Source organism: Sus scrofa, chromosome 14 (assembly GCF_000003025.6).
Source record: "Sus scrofa isolate TJ Tabasco breed Duroc chromosome 14, Sscrofa11.1, whole genome shotgun sequence".
NCBI classification, from domain to species: Eukaryota; Metazoa; Chordata; class Mammalia; order Artiodactyla; family Suidae; genus Sus; species Sus scrofa.
The window spans coordinates 111,863,161-111,891,053 of record NC_010456.5 but is presented as its reverse complement, the minus strand read 5'-3'; the positions used below and the strand labels follow the sequence as shown (position 1 = coordinate 111,891,053).

The window sequence follows — 27,893 nt, the reverse complement described above, 5'->3', positions numbered from 1 at the left end:
CAAGGGTGGAAAATCACCAAATCTCCGAGGCTGAGTGTAACATGGAGACTGAGTGAAGTAATTAACTTCATCACTGAGGGAGGAGGGCCTCCGAGGGCCCAGCTGAGGCATTCTGCTTGCGTTGGGCCAGGCCTGAGACTGGAGCGTGAGGACAGCAGGTGGCACGACAGCTGTAAAACGCTGACGCAGGCAGAGCCTGAAGACAGGGTGTCTGTAGATGCTGCTGTGCCCAGGCCACCCTCCTCAGCCTCTGTCCCTGACCGGGACTCTGGTTAGGCTTTTTCCAGGGGCCAGTTCTTTGGTTCCTGGTTCCTCCCGAGGTCTTCACAGGGAGCTGAGATTAGCACCTTGCGTGAAAGGCCAAGGCGGTGCTGCAAAGTGCTTGCTCCCTGGGCTGCAGGTTGGTACTGTCGGGGTACCGCTCTCCCTAGACTTCCCCACCACTCTGCTACCCTGCTGTCTACACCCTGTCCATCGGGGTTTGCAGAGCGCACAGTGAGCCAAGTACCTGCTCTGCCCATGCTCCCTGCACGCCCACCCCGCAACTCCCCCCCACCCAAAGCTGGGTCCTCCCAGCCATGCTTGGCCACTCCTTGGCTCCCCTCAGCCCAAAACCAGCTGGGGCGCCTTAGGGGCTGGCCCGTGCCATAGGCCCCAGGGTGTTCCTCTGGGACTGTTATATATATCAGTTTATAGGTGATTATATGATATGATATAATCAATATTGCATTATATACAGTAACACGGTACAGTATCATTCAGGAGACCATAGAAAATATTACATATTGATTAACCTCAACCTGCAGCCATCCTCTCTTGCTGGCCTCCCAGATGGAGCAAGGGGTCTGCTCTCCTAGTGAGGCTTCCTGTTTTCACTCCATCCTGGAGGGAGTGGCAAAGCGAAGAAAGAGTGTGTGTGTGTGTGTGTGTGTGTGTGTGTGTGATAGAGAGAGAGAGAGAGGGAGAGAGAGGGAGGAGTGGAGACCAGGATCATGTGGACAGACAGACGCAAGGACAGCCTTGATGATATTTCTATGTTCCCTCTGTTCTCATGGCCACAAAACCTGGTTGTGGTGGTTTTTTTCTGTGTAAGCCCCTGGAATGATTTTCTGCCTTAGGGGGAATGTATGCATCTCTGTATATGAGTTAGGATGTGGCATATTTATCTTTCCCATTTGTGTATTTTCTGTGTATACGCATTTGTACACGTATCAACATCCAGATAAATACATGTCTGCGTATGTGTAAGCGACAGAACAAGAAGCGTTCTGAAACAGTGCATGTGTACGTGTGTGACCGCCTGGGGAGTGTGAGCCGACGTCCCCTGTGTTTCTCCTCTTTCAAGGATTTGCCATCATCCTAATTCCACCCCTTGGAGCTATTTGCATGTTTTGCTGTGTCTAGTTCTTTCTTGCTGGAGTCCTCCTACCTTTCAGGAAAGCCCCGCTGTCAGGGCTGAGGGAGACAGCAAGACTCTTTGTGTGTGGTGACTGCAGTGTCCCTGATGGGTCATGGGGAGTACAGTGCATTTGTCTGTGAGCACATGCTCACACGTTATGCGCAGGGTATGTGCATATGTGTGTGGTAAGACTCATGCTATGCTTCTGTGTAGATTTGTGTATATGCCTCTGTGTGGCTTGGCTCAGCCCACGTGTGTGTGTGTGTGTGTGTGTGTGTGTGCGCGCGCGCGCGTGGAGGGGCTGAACTGAAGCTTTGTCCTCAGGTCACTGGCTGGAGGAGTCTCTTTTCCTTCATTTATTCAGGGGCCCTTCAGATCTTGACAAATCTGTCACTCTAAATTTGCGAGAGATTATGGCGCTCTCTCCCCAGCCCGCAGAGAGGTGATATATGATATCTGCTGCCCCTATTGATTGCCTGATCTGGTGGCAGAGGCCGGCGAAATGAACTTGAAATGAACATCATGCCTCAACTCATTGTGCGTATAATACACTACTTAATCCCACATTTTTCAGCCGCTATGGAATTCAATTGATCAATCATGTTCCACTGATAGTACTGTTTTAGGGGTTATTGCTGCTCCCTCCACTCACTGACCTTTTTATTTATTTATTTTTTTTGTATACTCAGGCCCTGGTGATAAGACAGGTTACAGAGGCAGCAACGGAAGGCGGGAGGGAGGGAGGAAGGAGAGGCAGGAGGAAGGCTGCTCCTGGAAGAGGTGGCCCGAGGGAGGTGGGAAAGGGAAGAAGAGGCGAGTGAAGGGGGGTGAGGTGAGGAAGGGACCGAAGGTGCTAGAGGAGCAGAAAGGCAACCCGGTGTGATGAAGGCATGAGAAAACCACCAAGAGAGGCTGCAGGAGACATAAGGAGACACGCCCCAGAGAAGAAGGAAGGTGATAGGGAGGTGGGACAGGCAGAGTCCTGATGATGAAGGAGCACAAAGGAAGTTCTGGGGGGCAGGGAGGAGAGTGCCAGGGGCAGGGAGAGGGCAGTGGCATTACTGATGGGGGAGGGCGAGGCAGTGCCCCAAGTCAGCTCTCGCAGGCTCTCTCCAGAGGGCGGGGCGAGGGGTGCTCCTCCCTCGGCTGGAGCAGGCAGGGAGGGGCAGAGGCAAGGAGGAAGGCCGGGAAGGGAGTGAGGAAAGGAGGCCAGGAGAAGCCTGGGCTCAGAGGTCCGAGGAGGAGAAGCTTAGGGAAGGAGGAAGCCGGGAGACAGAGGCAGAGAAGAAGAAAAGGAAGAAGCCTCCCACACCAGATGCCCAGGGAGGCACAGGTTGGGCTGAGGGCATAAGAGTGAACCCAGCTGGCTTTGCCTTCCGGAAGCCTGGGAGTCCAGATAAGGAGGGCAGTCCAGGACCTGGACTGGGGCGGGGGGTGGAGGAGGACAGCGCCACATGTCCTGGGCTTTCTGATTTCCAATATTCTTTCCCACTCTCAGGCCACATTTTTAAGATTGAGGTTGGAAAATGTTGCTGTAGGTTTAGTAAGACTGCCCAGAAGGAGGAAAGGGACCTGTGCTGGTCAGTCTCCACATGCGGAGGGCTTGGCCCTGGTCCGCAGTCCCCCGCCCAGCCACCATCCACCGCACGGTGCTGAGCACTTTGTACATGCCATTTAATCCTCCCAACGACCCTGTGAGGTAGGTAAGTGCTGTGATACCTGTTATAAAGATAAGGAAACGGAGGCGAAGAGCAGTCGAGTCGCTTATCCAAGGCCATGCAGCTGGTACACACGGCAGTCAGGATTTGAATCGGGGTCGGTTTGACTCCAGAGCCTGCCCTCCACCTCACTTCACCCTGTTACCTGGGTGCCAAACCCAGGGGACCTGGACCCAGCTGAGGGCCACCCTGGGTCCCTCCCTACATTCCCTCCTTTTTGCTTTGCACCCTCCCTACCCTGAGGTTGCTGACTATGGCCCCTGGGCTGCTTGAGCCCAGACTGTGCCCAGAATGACGAGGGGACACCTGGCCCAAATTCTTCATTTTATGGTAATGAAAACTAGCGGGATGGGTGGTGAGGTGGGAGAGGGGAGGTGACCAGTCCAAGGTCGCATAACCAGGTAGCAGGATTCACAGGACTGAGCCCTTCCAGGTGCTTTGTCCCCTTGGCGTGAGCTGTAGCAGCTCTGAAGGAGAGCGAGCTACCTCAAGTCCTTTTTGGAATGAGGCAGGATATACAGACATTAATTAAATTAAACAAACTGCTGAGTTAAAACTTTGACGCAGATTATTCTTTCAAGGGGAACAAAGGCTCATATTGTCTCCTCCTCTGACCGCTCCTTATTTGCTCAGCAGTTAACAAAAAGCTTTCCTCGACCTCCTTACATTTTTCGGGCTTCTTAACTATTCTCCAAGGTAACTAAGGATTCGAATCTCCTTTTTACTGATGAGGAAACTGAGGCTGAGAGTAAATGAAGGGCAGAATAAAGGAGGGTAAATAGCTAGATCAAGGGCATATCCATCAAGGAGCCTGATGCAGGGAAGGTGCCCCTGGATGGTTGTGGCCTGAGCAGCAATGAGCAGCTGCTGCTGCCCGCCCAGCCCACGGGCAGAGCCTGGGCTCCAGGAGTGGGACTGGATCTCCACGCAAAAGAAGAGAATTGCAAAGCCAAAGGTCACCGTGACCCCCGCCCGCAGGATAACAGGGGTTACTTCCTGACCATGAGCAAACTCTTTCCTTCTCATCTACGTTTTTCTGTATGGTCCAGTCTTTGTACAACAAGCACATACCACTTCTAGTATCATTAATAAAAATGGCTTTGATGTGATCTCCTCGTTCACTTAGCCTTGTCACTCCCCATCTAGTCCTGGGTGGTCCTGGAGCTGTAGCCCTACCTCCCACCTCTCTGACCCCAAACTAGAACCCTCTTGCTGGCCACTCATGAATAGAGCTGTCCAGGGAGGTCTCTGCAGCTTGGGGAGAGGGACAGTGCCTAAACACCATGTATCAGGGATGAGGGCTAGAGACAGGGGACAAAAGAGAAGTGTTCTGTCCTCTTTGTGTGTTGACATTATTCCTGAATCCCCAAAGTAATCACTGCAAGGGACAAGAGAAATTCTTGGGCACTGACCAAAAGGTAGGTGTGGGTAGTGGTAACAGACAGAGTGAAATAATGCCATTGCCTTGGTCAGAAAGCACCGGGGCTCATCAAAGTCTATGAAATCAAGGTAGAAGGAACAGGGACTGCTCACCCAAACCTAAGAAGGAGAAATAAGGCATTTAAGAGGAATTCTGTTAAAGCCCAGCAAAGAACTAAACTAACTTTAGTTTTCTAAGCCCGAATGCAAATACCTACCCAGCGATGGAGAAACTGACAATATTCCACCTACACTCATTAAATCCATTCCATTTTAGGAGGTATTTACCATTATGATTCTCACTTTTCAGATGAGAGGCAAAATTATTTGTTCAACATCATCCAACTAGAAAGTAGCCAAAGGCTGGATTTGAACTCAGGAATATCTGTCTCGAAAGCCCTCTCCATTCTATCCCATTTGCCTTCTTTATCAAAGATCATCACCACCCTCACTTACTGAGCGCTAACTATATACTAGGCAGCCTCCAGGTGCTTTTATACATTAGCTCTAATTCCCAGGAAACACTTGCAGAAGAGATGCCATTAGTTCAATGTTAGGAAGGAAGAAACAAGCTGAGGGAAAGTGAAAACATGGGTGTGATCCCACAGCCAGGGGGAAGCAATCTGGGCGAAAGAAGTCTTATTTCACCCACAGACCAAAAAGGACCTGAGGAAGGGATATAGGAAGAAAAGAAAAAAGCGTGAGGAAGTGGGAGGAGTGGGTGATGGGCCTCAGCCTGCAGGGGGCTAGGGAGGCAGGAGTGGTGGTGGTGGGGCGCTGAGATGGGGCGGGTGGCTTTGCCGCATCCCATTCTGACCCGTGGCCCCTGCCCCTCCTCTCTCTGCCTTAGTTCCTCTCACACCACCTTCCCTCTTTGAGGGGTTCAGCCCCAGGTCGTCCCCCAGTCTCCCCAGCTGCCAGTTGTTGCAGTTTCAAACTCAATTGTTCTCCTAGGTACTGAGGCAAATGGAGTCATTAATTACCTTCTATCGGCTGGGCTGAGTTCAGAATGCGATCAATATCCCCGCTTGTCATTCAGGGCAGCCCGCCTGTGCAGCCCCGGCCCCACCCCCACCCCCACGGCGGCGGCGCAGGACCTCGGGGTCTGGGCTGCCACCCTGGCCTCCCATCTGATTGAGGACAGGGAGAGAGGTGGGGATGCTGACGAGCGAGCGAGCGAGCCGGGCTGCTTTCCAGACTGGAGAAGGTCGAGGATTAACGGCATGGGGAGGGTTGGGGGCAGAGGGGAGCGGGAAGGAGAAAGGAATCGGAAGGAGCGTGGCGGGGCTGGGGGGTAGGAGATAGGAGAGAAGGGCAGGAGACAGGAGATCTAGAGAAAGGGGGGGGGGGGAATGCCGCCAAGTGCTGGGAAGGGGCTGAGAGGGCTGGGCCAGAGAAGGTGCAAACCCTCTCTGTCCAAGGAGATGGGATGACATTCCCCATGGCCTCCCGTCGTTTTAGCAGACAATTTGTGGCACTGTGCTGGCCAGGCACCCTGAGCCAAGCTCAAGAGGAGGGGTCAAAGAAGCCCTTGAAACTTGGCCCAGGAGTTCCTGTCCTGGCTAAGTGGTTAACGAATCTGATTAGGAACCATGAGGTTTTCGGGTTCGATCCCTGGCATCGGTCGGTGGGTTAAGGATCCAATGTTGCCGTGAGCTGTGGTGTAGGTCGCAGATGCAGCTCGGATCCATGTTGCTGTGGCTGTGGTGTAGGCCGGTGGCAACAATTTGACCCCTAACTTGGGAACCTCCATATGCCGCGGGTGCCGCCCTAGAAAAGACAAAAAAAAAAAAAAAAAAGAAAAAGAAAAAAGAAGCTTGGCCCAAAGCTTTGGCTCTGAGCAAGACCAGCTTCTGTCTAGCCTTCCAGCCTTGGCAAACCTACTGTCTTTGACCAAGCCCCACTTCTAAACATTCCAAGAGAAGTGGAAGGCAGGGCCAGACCTACAAACCTACCTATCTACCTGCCTGCCTGATCTCAGTCTTACTGGGCCCACATACACCCAGCCATGTGCCTCTGGGAACACCAGCTGCGTCAGTAGCCCTAATGTAATGCTACACTAGGAGTAACATCTCCTGCGTTGAAATCCTAATTTTGTCCCTCACTTGCTATATGACCTTGGCCAAGTCCCTCGAGATGTTCAACGTTGAGCTTCCTCAGATGAACACCAGAGGCTTGCGAACTCCTCCCTCAGCAGCGTTCAATTCTCTTTTCTCTGTGTTCCAGTAGCCATCTATCCAAACCTCTATTGTAGACATAATAATAATAACTAAAATCGATTCAGCTCCTATTATGGTACCAGGCACTAGGCCTAACATAAGCCACTGATTTAATCCGTACAATAATAGCAGCTAACATTAAGTGCTTACTATATATTGGGCACTCATCTAAGAATTTTACATGTATTAACTCATATAATTTTCACCAGAACTTAAGCAGGAAGCTTCTACTATTATCCCTGTTTTGTAGGTGAGGAAATGGAGGGCAGAGGTTCAGGAGCTTTCCCAAGGGTACACAGCTAACAAAGGACAGAGGAGGCAGAAGCAAAGCCAGGAGACGTGCCTCTGGCCATTGAGCTCAGAACCTGAAGAACCCGAGGGCTAAAGAGGTGAAGTAACTTGCCCCAATCACCTACTCCAGCCAGTAAGCGGCAGAGCCACGTTTAGAATCTGTATGTATTACAGTTATTTTTTTAATGTCTATTTCTTTCTTTTTTTTTTTGTTTGTTTTTTTGTTTCATTTTTTGCTTTTTAGGGCTTCACCCACAGCATGTGGAGGTTCCCAGGCTAGGAGTTGAATCGAAGCTTCAGCTACCAGCATACACCACAGCCACAGCAATGCCAGATTGGAACCACCTTTTCGACATACACCACAGCATATGGCAACGCCGGAACCTCAACCCACTGAGCGAAGCCAGGGATTTGAACCCGCAACCTCAGGGTTCCTAGTCAGATTTGTTTCTGCTGCGCCATGATGGGAACTTCTTTAATGTCTATTTTTTCCGCTAAACTGTGACAATTTTAAAGGTGGGGACCCATTTTTTTTCATTTTTGTAAACTTAGCCCAGGGCCTGACACACAGGAGGTGACAAAAACTGTTGGTTGATTTGTCAGATGGAATACATTCTATACTTGCCTTGCAAGTTGTCTTTTAGCAGGAAAAAGCAGCAGCCTAGGAAGTTGCTACTCTAGATCCAGCGTTATCACATTTCATAGGTAGAAAGTATCATAGAGATAATTTCATCTGATTCCCTCTTAGAGAGTTAAAAAAAAAAAAAAAAAGAGAGCGGCTCAGAAAGGTTGAATAATTTTCCCATGTCACACAGCTAGTCATCATTAGGATAGAAACCGAGGTTCTTAGTCCGTGCCCTTCCCACTATTCCAGGTTGCTTAATTCTGACCAAGAAAGAAAACTTGATGAAAGGAAAGTGTTGGGGATCTGAGAAGAAAGCAACCACGTTTAGAGGTGACGGTAGCAAAGGAAAGGGGTGTTGGCAGACTCTGACTCCAGGAAAGCAAACTGCTGTGTGCTGAGGGAAAGAATGACTGTGTGATCCCATGGCAAGAGACTGTAGAAGGGAATATAACTCCATGAGCACAGGATACTCTAAAAATGAAATTCTGCCTCTACCAGCGTGAATAATCAACCTGACAAAGTAAAGGGAGTGGGAGTGGGGGAGGGGTGGAGAGCGAGGGCATTTAAGGAAAATCATTGTTGTTGCACACGAATAAGCTTTAAAATATGATGAGTCTAGGTTTTAAAAGGACATGTACACCGAAGAGTGGAAGATTATGCAGCCATTAAAAAATCATGTTTTCAAAGAATATTTAATGATATGTGAAAACGGTCCTATATAATGTCAAGTGAAAATAGCAGACACAAGCTGCTTGTACCATCTCATTCCAATTCTGATAAAAAGTTCATATAATATATATACTTTTTATCAGAATATAGACATAATTTTATCAGAATATATATATTTCCTGAATATATAGTTCCTACATATACAGGAAAAAAAAAAGACTGTAAAAAATATGCCAAAATTCTAACAGTGGTTCTCTCTTAGTGATGAGATTGTGGGTGGTTTTTAAAAAATTTATTATTATCTTCCCAATGCTCTTTTACAAGGGCATGTATTACACTTATTATCAGACACAAGTTATTGTTTTGTTCTTAGAGAGGACACACAACAGATGGACGGAGGAGACCATAACCAAGGATGGATGCGAGAGGAGAGGAAGCCCGTCGGGAAGACAAAAGCTCAGAACAAGCTGAAACGACAAAAAAGGGCCTTGGTGGCTGTGTCTGGAGAAAGAATAAAAAGGAAGGCGGCATGAGGCTCTGTGCTTAGGAGGGGAGGGAATAGGTAGAGAAATGGGAGGAAGGGTAAAACTTCTCCACCCCCAGCTTGCCTTTGTCTTCTCCGTCAAAGGAAAGAATCTTGAAAATGGGACCAGCAGGAGTTGCCTGGGTCAGAAGGAGACCAGGCAGGTAACTCTTAGCCATTTCAATTGGGTTAACTCTCCCAGGCCCAGATAATTCATATATCAGAAACATGAGGTCAGGGGGCAGTAGGATCCTAAATTTTGCTGCTGTTGATCATCCTTGAAAAGTCACGATGAAAGGGCAAGGCTGTGACAAAACCAACGCCATCATGCTTCGCAAAAAAAGGAGGAAAAGAAAGCTCATGCGAATATCACTCTATACATTTAATATTAGGGCCTGGAAACCTCGTAGAAGAAACTATCATGCAGTTAATTCGTGGGCATTAGAAAAGAAAACAGTCATACCATGGAGCCTGCATGCACCCCCCAAGAATAAGCTGTAGCACATTAACTAGTTATCAATGCTTAGATCAAATGCCGTCCCCATCAAGACTTCCTCAATAGCCCTGGTGGGAAGAAACTGCTCCCTCCTTTTTTTTTTTTTTTTTTTTTATTGTTTATCACAGCACTTTCTACCTTGATCATAGCATCTATCACATTCTGCTTGTATGCACATCTATCTCTTACTAGATTAGAAGGTTCTTGAGGTCAGGGACTGTGTCCTATTTGCCTTTGTAAATCAATCCTGCTATGCATTATACACAGCAGGCATTCAATCTGTTCATCAACTTATACTGGATTTTTAAAATCTTCCTAACTTTACGGACAAGATGAAGAACAGTGAAATGGCTGATGGCTGTTGGGCTCAATAGTCCCTAAAGCAACCAGGTGAGGGGCGTCTCCACTGGTGGGTCATGTAGCTTTCTTTTATTTTAAAGGGAAATAACTCTATTTAAAAAACTGCTTGAATGATGACATAGAAGACATCCTTACAATCTTAATCAGGTGGAATTAAGAGCCCGAACCAATGAGATGAAATTCAACAGGGATAAATGGAATGCCCTATGTTTGGGTTTAAAAAAAAAATCAATTACACAAGTGCAGAAAGGGGTAGATCTGGCTGATAGCAATTGATGTGAAAAAGATCTCGAGGTTTTAGTTGACCACGAACTCAATATGAGTTGAGTCTGACACGGCTGCTAAAAAATCGAATGTAATCTAAGGCTACATTATGGATGTAGAATCTCCAGGTGGAGAACAGCAATGGTTCTACTGTACTTGGCTTTGGCTAGATTTTTTCTAGACTTTAGTGCTCTTTTAAGAGAGACCGCACCTGTCAAGAAGGAATTCAGAGATGGGTAATCAGGATGGTGAGGGACCTCCCTCCAGGGCAGGGACCACACCATGTGAGGAACGGAAATCCACCCAGGGCTCAGCCCAGCGCCTTTCCGGTGGAATGAATGGAAGGGAGAGAAGGAGGGAGAGGAGAGATGTTGTGTGGAGATTTTTACCACCACTCTACGTCCCATCTATTTTAAATGAAGGAAACCAGATTCGGAGAGATTATGTAATCAGCCAAAGGTCCCAGCCCAAGCAAGGGGTGGAGATGGAGCCCGCCATTCAGATATCTGAGTTCCAACTTCCATGCGCTTCCCTCCACACCTCAGTATAAAGGCAGTGCTGCGAACAGCGACAACTTTCTATCTATGTCCTGTGTCCAGGCAGGGGCTGTGACCTGTCAGGCAGAACTGCTGGCGGGGAGAATTCTATGGGAGTGGCAGATAAGAACAGAAGATAAGAACCTGACTCTGCCTTGTCACCACTCTCAGCCCAGCCACTGGCCTCCCTCCCCATGAGAGCCTCTCTGAATCTCAGCCAGTCCCAGGTTCAAGTCCCACTTCCTGCTTGCTATTCTAGCCACATCCCCGGATTCCTACCACATGCTCAGCCACATGGCTCGACATTTATGCAACAGCTTATGGTCAGACCCAGGGTAACCCTGCCTCTTCAAAGATTGTTAAGTTCCTTGGGATCCACCTCCTGGTGGTTTACACCGCTCATATATCTCAACCCAGCGGGAACTTGGGCCCGCAGAGATCCCTAGAGAGGTGAGTGCAAGTCTTCTCAATATCCCGCTCACTGACAGGCCAAAGCAAAACCACAGACGCTCAGCTCTCCAAAGTGGTTTATGGGAAATCTGCCCAAGGTCAGAGGGTTGGCCTGAATGATCACTTAAGACCCTCATGTCTCCAAACCAACCAGAGGCGAAGAGGAGACAGGGGCAGGCCTGGAACCCCAGAGAAGTTACTCCCCCTGCTTTTTTGTCTTTTTAGAGCCGCGCTCACGGCATTTGGAGGTTCCCAGGCTGGGGGTTGAATTGGAGCTACAGCTGCTGGCCCACACCAGAGCCACAGCAATGCCAGATCCCAGCTGCATCTGCGACCTACACCACAGCTCACGGCAACGCCAGATCCTTAACCCACTGAGTGAGGCCAGGGATTGAACCTGCATCCACGTGGATGCTAGTCAGATTCATTTCTGCCAAGCCACGACAGGAACTCCTACTTTCCCTTTTTTGAGCCGATTAGTCCCCCAGCTATTGTTAGAAAAGAAGGGCACGGGCACCCGCTGCCAACACACAGCCAGCCTGGTGTGTGAGATTCTGATGAGAAGTGGAAGGAGGGCGAGCGGGTGTGTATGGGGAAGGGGAGCAAACAGGTAGTGGGAGAGAGAGGACAGCTGTGCAGAGGAAGGGCTGGCCAGGGTTGGGGGGAGGTTGGGTGAATTCCCCGGAGGGATCAACTTTCCTGGCTGAGAGCCTGTGCTGTGCCTTCCTGCGGGTCCTCGGGGCTCTCTGGTGGCCAGCGGGCATGGAGGGCTGGCTGTGGCTCTGTCTGGGTGGGACCCGGTCCTCCTTCAGCCCTCCCTGGGCTCTTGGGAGGGACTGGGGCCTCCTGCCTGGTGCCAGGCTCCAGCTGGGGCCAGAGCCAGTTAGGAACCTCTCTGGAGCCGGAAGGGAAGGGGGCTTTGTTAGCTCAAAGGACACAAGCAAGGCGAAAAATTACATACCAGGCCGCTCTAAGTATGCTTGTTTAGAGAAACTGCTTGCATTTATGAAGTCTTTGGTGCGGAAAGCAGGGTTGCAAATGACTGCATCAGAGCGACAGTAAAGGCCATTAATTTCCTGTTATGTTTTCCTGTGTTGGGGGCTTTATTAATTTAATTTTACACTGTCGAACAACAGCGAGAGCTGACACTGCCACACCGCCACGGCTGGGGTTTTCTTTTTGTGTGTGTAGCAAGGCTTTGCCTGACATGCAAATCAACGCTATTACCGGAACCAATAAAGATGTGCGGAGGGAAGGGGGGAGGGATGAGGAGGAGGAGGGAGGGGAGGGGAGAGAAAAGGGGAGAGAAAGGGCAAAAGCCATCCCTGGGCAGTTCCTGCCTCCCTCCACGCCCCGCATCTCCTGGCCTCCCAAAGCATCCTCCACAATCAGCAATTTCTAGCCACCCTTCCCTTTCCCCTGCACCCTCTCCTCCTCGACTCACAGCCTTTGGATGACTCTCCCGCTGTTGTCCCCCTCTGTCCCAGCTCCTGGAAGAACTTGAATAGGGACACAGGGTTCCCAGGAAGAAGTGGGAGGTCAATTTCTCCCCTGCCAGTCCCCAGCCCAGGCATGTCACGGAAGCAGCACCGGGGGCAACAGACTGGCTGTTGCCAACACCTCTGCCCCCCCCAGAGCCAAGGCCTTGGCTACACATTTCCCTTTCTAGCCATTTTTCTTCTCCACTCTCCTTTTTCCTCTAAAGTCGAGTATTCTTATTGTCAGTATTAGTGTTAGTGAATTCACACATGAACCCATGTGCTTGTGCCCATGAAGCAGAGTCTAGAAAGGCAGGTGCTTCACCTTGCTTGTAAGTCCCTCTGAGAGCTCCCATATCCCAACCTAGTCAACCATTTATTTCCCCTGAATTCCCAGAAAAAAATACTGTCTCTGATGGTTTCTCCACAAGGAACTCCAGCAGCTGTCTTCAGTAGCTGTGGGGTACCGGGTTGGTCTAGACCAAGGTGCCAGAAAAATATGGATCCCTGGCACTGGCAAAAAGGCAGGTTCTTGGGAGACCACATTCTGGTCCCTTTTACTCCCTAGACCTCAGGACCACCCGCCCTGCCCTTCACCCACAGCAGCTTCCACAAGCCAGTTGCCCCAGTGGTCCACGCTGCCAAGGAAATGGAGATGGGGGGCGGGGGTAAGAGGGAAGGGAAGCTCCTGGGTCCCTCCTACCAAACACACTTGTCTGTATCCCTCCATCCTAGTTTTTGCAGGCTGCTGGGGCCGGGGGACATCTGTGTGAGCCAGTGAGGAAGAGAGAGAGAGAGAGAGAGAAGAAGGGAGAGAGAGAGAGAGAGAGGCCATGCATTTCTCTCGGTGTCACTTGCTCACACTCCTGCCGCACTTTCTGCTTCGGGAGCTGTCTGGCCGGCTCCAAGAGGCTGTTGGATGGACTCCAGCTCCCCCCAGGAGGAGATCATAAACTTCATAACTGCATTTACTTGAATGCAGGTTCCTGGGGCTGCTTTCCTCTGGCTTTTCTTTTCCTTCCCTCCCCTGTCTGCTCTGTCTCAATCACATTTTATCCCTGTCCCTGTATGCACCCAGACCACACACACACACAAACACACACACTAGCCAGTGCTGCTGAAAAAGATGAAGTCTGGGCAGGAGGAGAGCAGGCAAGGTGTAAAAGCTCTGTCGAAAGCAGAAGGCCCCGGAGAGACCCCCGTGAGACGTCCACGCAACTGTCTCTGGCAGAGATGAGCACAAAGGGTGCTTTGAGGCAGGCAGGCGGGCAGCTCAGGGAGGGAGGATGCTGACATTTCGCTGGGACGGCCAAACCAGGAGCCACCTGGAGCCTGGGCCATGGGCTCCGAGGAAGGGAGGGAGAGAAGGCAAAGCCTCCATGCAGGTTGAGGTCTGTGAGGCCTCCCTTGTCTGGTGCTGTCAAGGTCAGCAGGTTTGGGTTCACCGAAGGGTCAGGATGGTTTGAATTACTGGCTCTGCTGCAACTCGGCTCCAAGGCTCGTGATCAGTCTCCGGCCCTCCCCCAACCCCCCTTGCCTTCCCACCCCCACGGGGAAGAATGAGGAGGGTCCCGGAGAGCCCTACTGGCCACCGGGGCCCTGAGGAAGACAGGCAAAGGAGAGGCCCTTCCCTGGGCTCTGGGGCCCCTGTCATGCAGCCAGCAATGCTGGCTGGGACCCATTCCTCTGGCAGGTGGCAGTTCTGGATCTCCCTTGCCCTTTTTCCAAGTCATGTCATCCCCAGTCCCCTGCCCGTCTCAGCTGCCCGGGGCCTGCAGAGGAGATGGTGCCCAGGGACGTGAGTTCCCGAGTGGCAGGGACCGGCTCCTCCCTCCTGCGTCCATGCCCCCTCACCCCGGGGGAGAAGGGCAGAGCTGACGCAGCAGATTTCTTGCTGGGTCCCCTTGCCCGTGAGGAAGGAGCACCGTGCCCACCTGCAGGGCTGGAAGGTAGTTGTCGAGAGGAAGACAAGGGCTGAAGGTATATCCTGACAAGATGGGTGTGCATGCAGGAGCACGGGAGCCCGCAGCCACGGGGGAGGGGGGGGAACCCAAGGCCAAGTTGTACTGTGCTGCACCCACCCCGATTGCCACCGGTGGAGGGTCCCACGCAGCCCCTCTACTGCAAATCTGTGCATCCTCTGTTGACCTATCCTGACTTTTTGGCACTTGAGGAAACAAAAATCCTCTTTGGGGCTAAATCGCAACACACTTCCTCAAACAACCAAATACAACTCTCCACAACAGCAGGAACTGGTTGAGAAATTAGGGCGATGCATGACTCGACTGCGGACTCTGGTATAAACGCAGGGATTTAGGTACAAATTCACACGCCCGCATCAACTACACACAGCCATGGCTAAGCCCTGGTACCTCCCCAGGTACCTCCCCCATGTGTGCACGGGGTCCAGGTAAAGGTCTTAATAAAACCTTTAAACCCAGTTCTGGATAATGACACGGTCAGTGTTCAACAGGCTCGTAGCCAACATTCCCATGAGAGTCCGGCCAAAATATGCGATCCAACTAAGATAGAAAAAGTCCCCCCTCAGGTAAGAACGGTCTAATTTCCTAGGTTACTAGGAAGATATAATCATAACAATGAATATGTGTTCATAAATGGGCTTTGGGGGGGTGTCTTAGTGAATGCTGACCTTTGAACCTTAGCTCTCTCTTGGACGGGAGTGGCCAGTAGCCCGTTTTTGAATATTTGTTGGAAAATGAACATAGGTTGCGCTCTGTTAATGCAGTTAAAGTCGGCTACTCGTCCAGACAGATGGTTCCTCCACGTAGATTTGGTTTCTGGACTTTCATGGGACCTGCCTCCTGAGGGTCAGAGTCTGTGACCTGTGCCAGGCAGCCCAGTATGTGTGAAATAATGTAATTCCAGCAATAAACCACAGAGGTACTTTCCTTAAAGAAGCTCAAACTCTGCTTGGCTTCCCTCTGCCCATATACTGTCTTCTCGCCGTGCTTGGCCAGGGCCTGGAGGGGAGTGAGAGCAAACATAAAGGGGGGGGGCGGTGGTCTCTGTGACCCACCACCCACAATGTTAAGCTCACTCGAGGTCCGAGAGCCCAGCAAGCACCCCTGGGTCTGCCCCCCTGGGTGGGTATTCTCTCAGAAGGGAGTTGGCAGGCTGGGTATGTGTGTAGGGACTGAGTGGCAAACAGACTTAACGGTGTCCAAGTCTAAGCGAGGAAATCAGTGCAGCCTCGTTTTGTTTATCCAACAGAGCGCAACCTCCCCTCGCCTTCCGGGCCCTCCTGGGCAGGTACCCCTCCCAGCTCCTTTGGGCCGCATGCTGTCCCACTAAAATGGTGCAGATTCAGTGCACCTTTCCCCTAAGCTCTTCTCCGCAAGGAGTGCACAGACCCCTCTCAGCTCCTGCCAACCCCCTACCTCTGGACCAAAAGGCCACAGAGAACAGGCTCTGTGGGCCCCAGAGAGGCCAGCTCTGGCTCCTACCTCTGCCTCTAAACGTCCGCCCATGCACCCCTGCCAGGGAGCACACCCCTGCAAGCTTCCCCCTGCAGCCTCCTCCAGGACCACAGGCCCAGGCCGCATGCACCCAAAGTCCCAGGGAGGGGGGAACAGCTGGTGGCCTCTCCTCATCCCTGGGGTCCCCCTGGCCTGCCTGTTCTGACATCAGCACTCCTCCCGCTGGCCCTCCAGAAAGAGAGCGGGGAAGAGAGCCCAGTGACCAGGGCATGCCTGGTTTACATTAATGAGATACACCGAGTGTAATCCAGCCACGGAGGCAGCCTACAAAAGGAGGTGATCACGGGCGGCCAGGAGCAGAGCTGCTCAGGTAATTGGTTTATCTATCTGGAAGCAGGGGGAGCAATCTCAGCACAGACAGACTAGCAGTAAAGTCTCTTCCTTAAGGCTATTTCCTTTGTCTTTTCAATTGCTTGCACATCCATGTGCGAGAGGGAGAGAGTGTTAAAGAGAGAGGGAGAGGGAGAAATGTTAATTTGTGAATTAATGGCTTTTCTCAGCGGAATTGTAAATTCAAATGTCACCTCACACGGTGACACCACGGCTGGTCTGCTGAAGAAGCAATGATAAGATCCCCCACCTCCCTCGGTGCCCCTCCCTCCCCAAAGATAGCTGCGGAGTGGAACATGCTACTTTTAATTTGCAATAACAACACAACAGAGGTATGCAGTAATGACTGCCTTCTTCTCCCCTCCTCCTGGTGTCCTTCCCCCCAGTCCAGTTGGCTCCCCACTTCCTCCCTCCCACCCCTCTGCTCTTCTGAAACAACACCTCACCTCACCGCCCCCCTCCGGCTGCCCCCCCACCGCCCCACCCCGGCCCAGGGCCTGATCACATGGGGGGGGGTGTGCCTTTGGAATGGACGATGCTGCAACCCTCTCTTCTCCTTCAATAATCAGGGAATTAATGACCCTGAAGTTAAAGTGAGGCTGATACCGAGGCCCTGCCCAGCGCTGGGAAAAAGCCTTCATTGTTTTCAAGCAGGAGGCGGGCAGCAGTGAGGGAGATTCATGGATGGAGATTGAATATGCAATTTTCTTTCACCTTGCCAAGAGCTGCCCCTGGGCTGTGCCTGGCCTAAATTTTTCCTTTTACCATCTCTGCCTTATCCGGCCCTCCCACCTCCCTTCCATTCTTTCCAGAAAATTACCTTCAAAATTGATTTCCACTTTTACAAACAAATATAATGGGAACACAGGAAAAAACTTGGGCCGTGATGAATTAGGGCTGTCAGGTGCTTCCAGGTCTCCTTTGCTTTTGTTTTACTACCCGATCTGCTCTTTGTTTTTCCAAGGGCTGGAAAAAGGGCCCCCCATCCACCGAGGGCCTGACCCTCCAGGCCACCCAGACCTCAGCCCCAAACCCAGCAGTGGCTCATGGTGGAAGCGAGCCAGGCCCTGAGACTCCACCACCGTTAGCCTCTTGGTTTCCCAGTGGAGGCCTGGGCCACCTGTCCTGTTCTGCTCTCTGGCCTCTAGGAACCCGCTCTCCAAAGAGTCTAACCGCCACCCCCAGCTCTTTCCCCTGGCCCCGAACCATGGTCCCTCTGGCCCCCATACCTCTTAAAGTCCAGACCAGATGCAAACCTCCACCTCCTCTAATGTGGGCAGGATCAGTGTATACCTCGACTAGAGCAAATAAGAGATAGACAGACACTGAGAGATCGCGAAAGACAGGTGGGTGGAAAACGGGGGACAAACTCTGAGGCTGGGAGACCAGGCTCCTCTTCCAAGGGCAGCGAGAGGAATTCTGAGCATCACCTGCCACACAGCCTGAGAGTATAAGGGTGCCCAGCCTCCATGTCCCTGCCGTGAGCCCCGGGGCCACCGCTGGAGGCAGGCTCGGGACAACCCACGCTTTGGCCAGCAGAACACAGGGTGATGCCTGCGGGGCCTTTGGGACCAAACTCTATATGCACAGCTGTGTCTCAGGACCGTGGAGCCTTAGCACACCCAGGCCTGGCTTAGAGCTCTCCCCGCTCCCTGGTGCTGGCAACAGGGACATAGACAGGCACTTGCTCACATTTGATCATCTCTTTGAACGTATACACTATCCGGAAAACTTGGTGCCTGCCCAATGCCTGGCCTTCTGTGTCCCCTTTCAACCAAAGATCTCAGAAAGGTAGAAAACATACAATACCCATATTTGCATAACCCATGTAAAAAAGCTTTTATGTGTCCATAAAACGAACATACATTCCTCAAGGAGAACAAATAAGTCTGTATATGGGAGCAGAAATACACAGTAATGGAGAGAGGGAGGGATGACTCCACGTTAGAAAAGAAGGGGTCCTGTATTCATGTACACACATCTAAAATGCCCATGGAGACTAAGAGATGACACATGGCCCAAATGGATAATCTCAGAGCAAATGTGCTGGCAGAGATGGACAAAAGTCCTCCAATCACTCTGCGGAGGCTGATCTCTCTCCTGCTGCCCTGGTTCCATCCAGGCTGGCTTGTCCCAGTCCTATTTTTTTTTTTTTTTTCTTTTTAGGGCTGCACCCGCGGCACATGAGGGTTCCCAGGCTAGGGGTCGAATCAAAGCTGCAGTCGCCAGCCTACCCTACAGGCACAGCCACAGCCACAGCAACACCAGATCCTTAACCCACCAAGCGAGGCCAGGGATCGAACCTTGTCCTCATGGATGCTATGTTGGATTCTTATCCTGCTGAGCCATAATGGAAACTCGCTAGGCTGCCCTACTTAAAAGGAGCCGCACCAAGATGAGGGAGCCTGTAGCCAAAAAAGTTTCTCTCTGACACAACTTCATTCCCCCTCGAAACATAAACCCATCAATTACAACCTTCTTCCCCAGACAAGAGGGAGTTGGCTCCGTCCAAGATGGAGTTGGCTTGGCCCTCCATATCCATGATCTTGGGTAGTCCTCTCCACAGTTCCTGTGGAGTAAGTGCCGCCACCAGCTTCAATTTACAGAGGGGAAGGCTGAGCTGATGTAAGTTAAGTGACTTGCCCAAGGCACTAGGATTCAAACCCAGCTGTGCCTCCTTCCGGTGCCCTTCCGCACTGAGCCACCCTGCCCATCCCAGGCATGCTCCGGGGATGGGCTGCTGGCTCCCACCCCAAATCCTCCTTCCTTGTGTGTGTGTAGGGGGGTCTTTGCAGCCTTCTCTTGCTTGAAGCCAGGGCTCCTGGACAGGGCAGGCACTGCACCTTTCCCCAGCCTTACCCTCTCCTTTGCGCCACACACTGGGGGACTTCTAGGAGGAAAACTAATGAAGGAAATAAATAATTCTAATAATAACCACTTCTTGCAGGTACGGCTTCATGCAAAGCAGAAGGGAGCTATGAAAGGCAGTGATAACACTCGGCCATTTGCAGCCATGGAGCCTGCCCTGCCCACAAACGCACAACTGCCCCAGTTTGGCACCACTCAACTGCATAATTCATTGTGCACCTAATTAATGGAATGCAAAATCACGGCCCCCTGCAGTCCCACACATCAAAGGATGAGACCAACATACCTCCCCTCACATAGATGAGAAGACTCTTGTCATACGACTTCGTTTGGATTTTTGGACAAATTATGTAATTGCTCTGGGCTTCAACACCACCGATGGACAGCAGTGCTTTGGCCCAAGACCCAAATCAGCTGAGTGAAGGCAAAGGACTTTGGTCTTTCAGCCTGAAAAAATACGCGTCCCTCTCCTGCAGCCGCAAAAGCCAGGGCACGCAACATCCAGGGAAGCAGTGTCCCTTCGAAGGGCCCTAAGAGAGCCACCCATAATTGCAGCCAAGAAGGAAAGATTTCAGCAGGTCCTGAATGGGGATCTACCTTCTCAGACTGATGGGCAGCCTGCCTGCTGGGTGCTTGGTGACAGAACTTCCTCATCTATTCCTGGTCTGTCAACCTGTCTCACTCTGGGACCTCCTGAACTCTTGAGGGGAGGGGGGCGGGTCAGAGTTTCTTGACCAGCACATTTCTCAAAGGAAAGCCTGGGGATTTTTTCATTCTTCTCAAGGCCCAGGTGTGAGAAGGCGTCTCAAACAGCTTCCCAGTCACTGTCAGTTTCCTTTTTCCCCAGAGTCACAGCTGATCGGCCCTTCACTAGTGTCCCCACGGATCTGATTGCTGCAGATACTAATAACGCTGTCCATATTCTGAGTGCCAATGCCAATAATGCCCTGGGTATTATCACTGTGAACACCAATAACTACTGCTGAGATTGTCTCCAATAATGCCAGCACACGCTGCAGTGATTGTCCTCGCTAATGCCCACCACCGTGACATTGTTAGAGCTGAATGAATAGGCTGAACTGTACCCAGAGGCAGGAGTGGCTTCCTTGAGGACAGAGAGGCTCATGGCTTGCCCTTGGGCTATGACACTTGTAGGGAGAGACCCCAGTACTGGGGCCAAAACACAGCCAGCCTGGCAGGGACGCAGAGTCCTCCTGGAGGGAGACGTGCCCCTCCACTCCCCATGTGCCCCCGTTCCCATCACAGCACCCCTCAGTGCCCTGAGTCGGCTTTCTCTCTGCCTGCGGTGCTGGCCTAGTAGCTGAAGGACACACCTGGGTGTCTGTGCAGCCCATGCCCGAGGCGGCCTCCTGCGACTGGTCTGCCAGCTGCTGTGCTACCTTGGCCTGACTGCAGAGTTGGGCTACATCATCTTGACACATAATTATCTTTCCTCTTCTTAATCATCGGAGCTGCTCCCTAATGCGCACTGGGCCTGGCTGCTTGGAGGCACCCAGAGCGGGGGAGGGGGGGGCTGGGCTGTGAAAGGTCTGCCTTGCTCAGGCCTTTGCTTGCCTCTCCCTTCCCACCCGGGTCCCATGGATCCAGGGCGTGGGTGGTGGTGTGCATGTGTTTGGGCGGGGGGTGGATGGGGAGAACTGGCCTCCACCCGAGAAAGGACAGAGCCATCTGGCCTGTGGGTTGACCTGGGGAAGGGGGGAATCGAGACGAGAGAATACCACCCCCCCAAAAGAAGTTGGGTCTCGGATCCTTCTTGGCCCATGGCCCGCTAGGCCTGGGGGGTGAGTGTTTTAGCGGCGAGTTAACATGGCGGCTGCCCTTATCCCTCGCCTGGAATTCAACTGCCTCCTGAGATTCTCCCCGCTGCCATCACCATCACCCCACAGGAAGAAGGGCTCCGCCAACCCAGCCCTGCTCTTGTCCCCTCCTGCTCCTTTTCAGTGGCTTCTCAGGCCTGCAGGGAAAGTCCAAAGTCCTTATTTGGTCCCCTCTTGGCCTGCTCGCCTGTGACCCCAACTCCCCTACTTAGCCTAACCTCTGTGACTTCCCACCAGGCCCTTTCATTCCGACTAAAGCAGCCCCGTGTGTTTCACCACAGGTCCTTCTGGTCACAAGGCTCAGTCCGTCAGAATTTCACACTATCATTGTCTTGGAACATGCCTCTGGTCCACCCCTCAGGCCCCTCCTCAAAGGGCAGCCCTTCCTGGAGGTTCTCTCCCTCCCCGCTCTGAGTTCCCATGGCCGTTGGCCCTGACCTCCCTCACAACACAGATATCTAGGTATCTGATGGGCCTTTCTGCTCTCTGGGCTCACATGTCTTACACGCCCCACTAGACTATAAGCTCCTTAAGGACAAGAATCATATCTTGTTCTGCTTTGGGATCCCATAACACCAAGCCTCTCTTGCGACTGATGCCCAGGAAAGGGTCACTGAATTGAATTGACTTGAAACAATGAATGTGATCAATTGCTCAGAGAGGAGAGCACACTGTTCTGGACCAGCTGGGCCCAACCTGGGGTGGCCACAGCCTCGTGCTGGTGCTTCTCTACCCCCAGCCTCCCTTCACGGCCCATTGGAGCCCAGGGAGCAGAGCACGTGCTTGGTCCCAACCTCGGGCCGATGGGGCAAGTACAAAGGGGCCCTGTGCCCCCCTGGGCCCCCTGATCAGCTCATAGGTGCTGATGGTTAAAGGAGAAATGCTTAGGGTCTGGGGAAGAATCTTCCAAACTCCTCAGGGATCCAGGGAACCGGGCGAAGCCCGAGCGTAGGAAACCCCCAGGGAGAACTGGGACCTCGGCCCTTTCACGCGGCCGCCCCCTGCCCATCAGGGGCTGCCGCCAAAACAACCACAATGAAATTTAGTGAGTGGCAAAGGCCGTGGCAGCCAAATGGGTTTGGATATTTTGAAAGAAGGAGAAATAGAGCCAGACAAGCTGTTTTCCTGTGAAACGAGGCCATTAGGGCTTCTGGAAGGAGGCCAGCCCCAGGTCATCACTGTCTTGCCAGACCCGGGCCTCTCCTGCATGCCGCCCCTTCTGCTGGAGGCCGGGGCTCTCATACGCTCTCTTCCCTCAGCCTGGGCCTACGGATCCCGGCTCTGTCTCTCTTCTCTGCTCCTGATCCCCTAGAGCTGCCCCCGTCAAGGGCTTGTCTGTGCTTGGGGTGACCACATGATTTACTGTCCAAATGGGACATTTTTGAGAGAAAAAAGGAGATGCTGACTGGCCAAGATTCCGAGACAAAGGCATACATTGGGATTGTCTGGGATATACGGTCACCCCCTTGACATTCATCTTTAGAGGGTTCTGTCTATTTCATAGGTGATACCCTTAAAATCATGCGCCCTCCCTGGGCCAGGAAGTTACCGCCTCCCCAACAGGGACCATAAGATTGGGGCAGGAAGCAGGCTCCAGACACTGGTGTCTCCGTTTGTCTGGGCCTGCCACCCCTGCGCCCTGGCCTCATGCATCAAAAGAGAACCAGATGGTCACCGAGGGACCCTTAATGTCACAACATTTGAAAAACACCTTCTCCCAAGTTTATCGCCTCCATTCTCTCCTCCGATTTTTCCCCCTTCTCCTCTTCTTCGTCCCCCTCGCCCTTTAACTCCCTGCTGTCCCTGAGGAGTTGCAGGGAATGAGGGCAGGGGTCAGAGAGGAGCCTGTGTGGCATCTCCCCCCACAGAGAAGAGCAGAGGGGGCCCAGGTCCAACTCCCTGAGTGGTTTTAATGGGCGCAGGGTCCCCGTGCTCCAGAGAAAGGACACCAGAGTCAACTGTGCATGATGTCACTCCCCCACCTCCTGATGGGTGGGATCAGGGGAAGACAAGGCAGGGTGGCCATTCATCCTTGGGTCAGAGACCAGCTGTCCCCCAACCTCCAAAACCTTCCCACGGCCCATGTTCATGCCCTTCCTCCTGGCCTCCCACTGGGGTATTCGAGGGGATCCCAGTGGAAGGTGAGGCAGTCGGGGCTGCTGAGCAGATGGCGAAGCTAATGCCCCACCTGCAGCCTGCCTCCCTCTCTCCAGGAGCCAGCAGGGCAGTGGGGGGACCTGGGCTTTGCTACTAAAACTGATCTCACAGCAGAGCAGCTGCAAGGCCGGGCAGAAACCGGAGCTCTGAGTCCAAGGACAAAGCATGCACAGCGGAAGCCAAGCCTCTTCCCTCCACCCTACCTTCATCACGTTTCCTCTTCTCGCCATTGGAGCGAGGGATCCCCAGGATCCCGTTGATGGAGTAGGATCCTACTGGATCGTTGGAGGCGCTGGAAACAGGAGGGGAGGCCGTGCTGGGAACTGGATGGGAGTAGGGAGGAAATGCCATCAGGACAGTGGTTGTGATCATGGGCCAAAGCCCCAGGGCTGGGGGCACAGAGAAGCAGAGGAAATGGGGGGGGGTGCCCACAATCCCCTCCTTCCTCTGTGGTTTCAGGGGAATGCACTGCTACACACAATTCAGGCTATTCACTCCTGTCCATCCTGGGCTGAATGGGGACCAGTCAACCCCAGGCCTTCACTGTAGACCTAGAGATTTCACTCCCTATAGGCTAACCTACTCCCCGAGGATGGATGGAAACAGCAAAGCTGACTCAGTCTAGAAAGTGACTTAGTGCTCCTGCAAAGAGCACAGCTCCGAGGATGCCTCCTTGCACGGCTCATCCGATCCCCAATCCCCAGGCCAGGCAAGTCCTTCTAAACAGAGCCCAGTCCATTGCTTCTAGTCTCCTGGACAGTGTTTACCAGTCCTGATTTAGAGTCTGTGGCTTCCTAAGCGCTATCTCTGATTCTCTTAGAGACACAAGAATGCTCCTGATATTCCCTAGGAGTGAGAAGCTCCTCTCTCCCATTTGCTTCTGGTCTTGAAATCACTGGAGAAGCTCCTAATTTCCCCCTCAGGGCACAGAGTAGTGAACAGATTTACTCGGCAGTGATCAACTCAGGTACTGCCCGGCCCAACCCTCCCTCCCAGCACACGCTGTAACACAGGCCTGGTAAACGATGCTCCTGCCAACTCAAGGAGGGCTGGGACCTGCTGTTTCTAGTTCCTGCTGGTCAAGGGAGAGGGGACAGCAGCCAAGAGGGGCAGCAGGAGACGTTTAACCACATCCCAGCCCCTCGAGCCCCAGACCTCATCTACGGCTTCAGTGGCACCAAGTGCCCTGGGGCCAAAGGAAAGACAGTTCCTTCGGGCACGGGGGCGTGAGCACGTGTTCTGGTGGGCCTGGCGCATGCCTCTGAGAGGCTGGGAGTGAGGGCCAATAAATGCGGGTGGCTGGAGAGGGGCAGACAGTTACTGAGCTGATGAGAGAGACACAGAGATCAAAAGAGATGGACTAAGAGGAGAGAGGCCATGAGGAGGGGGGGAGAGAGACAGGGGAACAGGTGCAGAGCCACATGTACGGAGGGGAGAGGAGAGAAAGGGAAAGGCAGAGGGGAAGGAAGAGGAGAGAAGGAGGCAAAGGAGGGGAGAAGAGAGGAGGAGAATCTTTATAGATTTAAAAAATTTTTAAGCAAGTAGCAATGAGTAAGCAAGGAGATATGAAAGAGAGAGGGGCAGAGAACAAAGATCAGAGAAGGACAAGGAAAGCTAGAGAGAAGAGAGACAGACAGACAGACGCGCAGTCTGATAACGGCAAGGCAGCTGTGAGGAGGCGCCAGCCGGAGGCAGAGAGGCTTTCATGAGCTAGTCTCTCAAGCAGATTTTCTGGGCTGCCCAGGGAGAGCCCAGCCCTTGGACCTCAGACAGGTGGGCATTTCCCAAGGGTGGAGCTGTGTTTCCGGCTCTCAGGGACCAGGCCTCCCCTATTTCCTAGGCTCTCTTACCAATGGTGTGGCCAGGGGCAGTCACTCCGGTCCCGGCTCCATCCGTCGGGTGGAAAGGTTGCTGAACTTTGGTCCGGATGATCCTGCAACAGCATCGCAATAGCATCACACCTCACCTGCCCTCTCCTGCCCTGGCCACCTCCAGCCCCGGCCTGCAGACGCGCTCCCCCAGGCTCTTCAGCTCCCTCCTCACCCATCCCTCGCTGACTGCTCCAAGGCACAGAGCTTGCCCTCCTGTGGGCTCTGTGGATCCCACCTAGCGCTGCCCTGGGCAGAGGCAGTCTGCATCCTGTCCTGTCTTATGCATCATCTGAATGGCAGCTTGATGTTTGGTAGCAAGGATCGGGGCAGCAGGGCGAGTGGAGCCCAGCATCCTTCCCTTTCTGGGGGTGAAGGCTACCCTGGTGACCTGCTAGCCACTCTTCCCTCCTCAACCACACAATCTCCTCCTGAGAGGAGTCTGGAGATGGTTTTGGAGCTGGCTTTCCTAGCGGGACTGTATCCTTGTCCTCCAAAGTTTAGGGAGGGCTGAGACAGTCCCGTTTCCTGAACTAAAGAGAAATAACAAGGGAAGGGCTGGGTCATGGGTAACCCTTTTGTCTCCAAGATTCCAACACAGCACGCGGTACCTTTCTCACATGTTAGGCCATGGGCAGCTTCTTGAGCCCACTTAGGACCCTCAAACCCATTTCAAACCCAGCTGTCCCTGTCCAGCTCACTGGCCCACTGGGCTCCTTCTTGGAGGCCTTACTTGGATCACAGCTTCCTGACTTGACTATGCGAAGAGCCTGGTGCCCTCCGTATGAATTCTGGGGGGTGAGGGGGTGAGGGGTCTGGATCAAACATCCTGGGGCTGGGGACTGTCAGTGATCCAAGGACCCAGGACTCAGCAAGTGAGACCAACCCTGGCACCAGGGCCCACCCAGGAACACTCCCCTCCACCCACTGGTCAAATCAGGTGCCCTTGGAAGGCACTTTTCTGAAGGCGCTGCTCCTGCCCTTAGAGACGTGTGTATGCCAATTTCATCTCCACTGGCCAGGGAGTCAGAAGCTGTGTGTGTACTGGAACATTTCAAGGCAACCAAGAGAGGGCTCCTGCCTCACCTCTCAGTGCCAGGAATGAAGTTGGGTAGGGAGGACACACACCCGCGGAAAGTGAAGAAACCCCGAGGGGGTGGGGCAGTAAGTGCCAGGAAGATGCAGGGGAGGAGTCAGCCTCCTTGCAGGAAGGAAGTCACGGAGGAGGTGGAACTTGATGTAGTTCCTCAAAGCAGAGTAAGGCTGGATACTGGAGACACACACACACACAGAGGCACAGAGGATAGTGGAAAAGTCACTGGGGTGCATGAGGCCCTGAGTCTACCATTAAGTGACCAGATAGCTTTGGCCTCGTCATTCTTCTTTTCTGGGCCTCAGTTTATTCAGCTATAAAGAAAAGAGGTTAGCCTACAGGGTCTCTAAGATCTTTCCCCAGTAAAAATAATACGATGCTAAGATGAAATGAGAAGTGGAGGGAAGGGTGTTATAAGCCGGTGCTGGAGGAGGACAGAAGCAAAGCACGGGAACCGAGGGAGCACACGGGGTTAGGGGTCCATGCCTGGACAGGGAACTGTGGAGGTATGTAAGGGAGTAAGAGGAAATAAGGCTGAAAACTTGGAAGGAAGGATGATCCTGGCAATCTTCCACTTATTGAGCACCTTTTCTATGCCAATATTATATACAATTTCTATTGCCGTGTATATACTACTGTGAATTCTCACAACAACCTGCAGAGTAAATACGATGATCTTCATTTCTGCCGATTGAAAACCAAAGCTGACAGAGGTTAAGGAGCTTACTCAAGATCACACAGCCAAGCAAGGGCAGAGTTAGAATTTGGTCTCTAAAAGGTGTACTTTTTATTACGTTGTCAGACTTCCCCCAGTACATAGGAACCAGGATTAGACAGTTTCAAGCCATGAGTGATTCCTAAACTAAAGGAGGCAGATACAAGCCGATGCAGGGAAAGCAACAGACAGGCACGAAGCCATGAGGGGCTGGTGTCAGAAAAGAGAGGGAAGACTTTGTGAGACATTGTGAAGGCAGAATGGCCAGGACTTGACAATTAACTGGAGTCAACCATGGCTCTAAAACCCCAGTTCCATGTAACTGGAAGGCTGGTGGTTTGTACCACTGTCAGGAAGAGGGGTGCAGGGAGATGCCTGGTGTGGTCCTCATCACACAGCCTTTGAGATGGCAGGTGAGTGTCCAGGTAGGTGGCCGTGCACCAGCCCGCACAGCAGATATGAATTTAGCAGACAGCCCTAGAAAGGAGTGTTGGTTGGAATGAGAGGCCTAAGAAGCAGATACCGGAGGACATCTACTATCAGAGGCTGAGGGAGAGAACGTGACCTCGGACCAAGGGCAGAGTTGGACATACAAGAAATGGCAGAATCAAGATCGGGCAGCTTCTGCTAAGTCAATGGAGAACATTTCCAGAAGGAGAACAAAACCCACAGCAACCACGGTGACCTGAAGATTGAAGGGAGGGAGTTCCGATCATGATGCAGCAGAAACAAACCCGACTAGTATCCATGAGGATGTGGGTTCGATCCCTGGCCTCACTCAGGGGTCAAGGATCTGGTGTTGCCGTGAGCTGTGGTGTAGGTCACAGATGCAGCTCGGATCTGGCGTGGTTGTGGCCGTGGCTGGCAGCTGTAGCTCCGATTTGACCTCTAGCCTGGGAACTTCCATGTGCGACCACCAGTGACCTTGGGAGAGCAGTCTCAACAAGCAGCTGAGGTAGGAGTGAGACAGAAGCAGGTTAGGGAGCAGACAGGAGGAGAGGGAGGCAGCGAAAGCAGACTACTGCTGCAGGAGTTTGTGGAAAAGGAAAGTGTACAAGCTGAGGATGGCCAGCCCCAGCA

General features: G+C 52.5%; 1 protein-coding gene across 7 annotated transcripts in view; it reads right to left on the bottom strand.

Annotated features, from left to right (window-relative positions):
- PAX2 (paired box 2) overlaps nucleotides 1-27,893 on the bottom strand; it is a 92,617-nt gene that overhangs the window by 23,897 nt on the left and 40,827 nt on the right. For 4 of the 7 annotated variants that reach the window (XM_005671388.3, XM_013983669.2, XM_003359329.4 and 1 more), the window contains exons 5-7: nucleotides 24,988-25,070; nucleotides 23,341-23,460; nucleotides 17,504-17,572 (exon numbers count right to left, since the gene is read on the bottom strand). In XM_005671388.3, the coding sequence (XP_005671445.2) occupies nucleotides 17,504-17,572; nucleotides 23,341-23,460; nucleotides 24,988-25,070 (272 nt within the window). The remainder of the gene's footprint in view (nucleotides 1-17,503; nucleotides 17,573-23,340; nucleotides 23,461-24,987; nucleotides 25,071-27,893) is intronic. The other 3 variants (XM_003359332.4, XM_003359330.4, XM_021072682.1) reach the window with 1 other exon arrangement.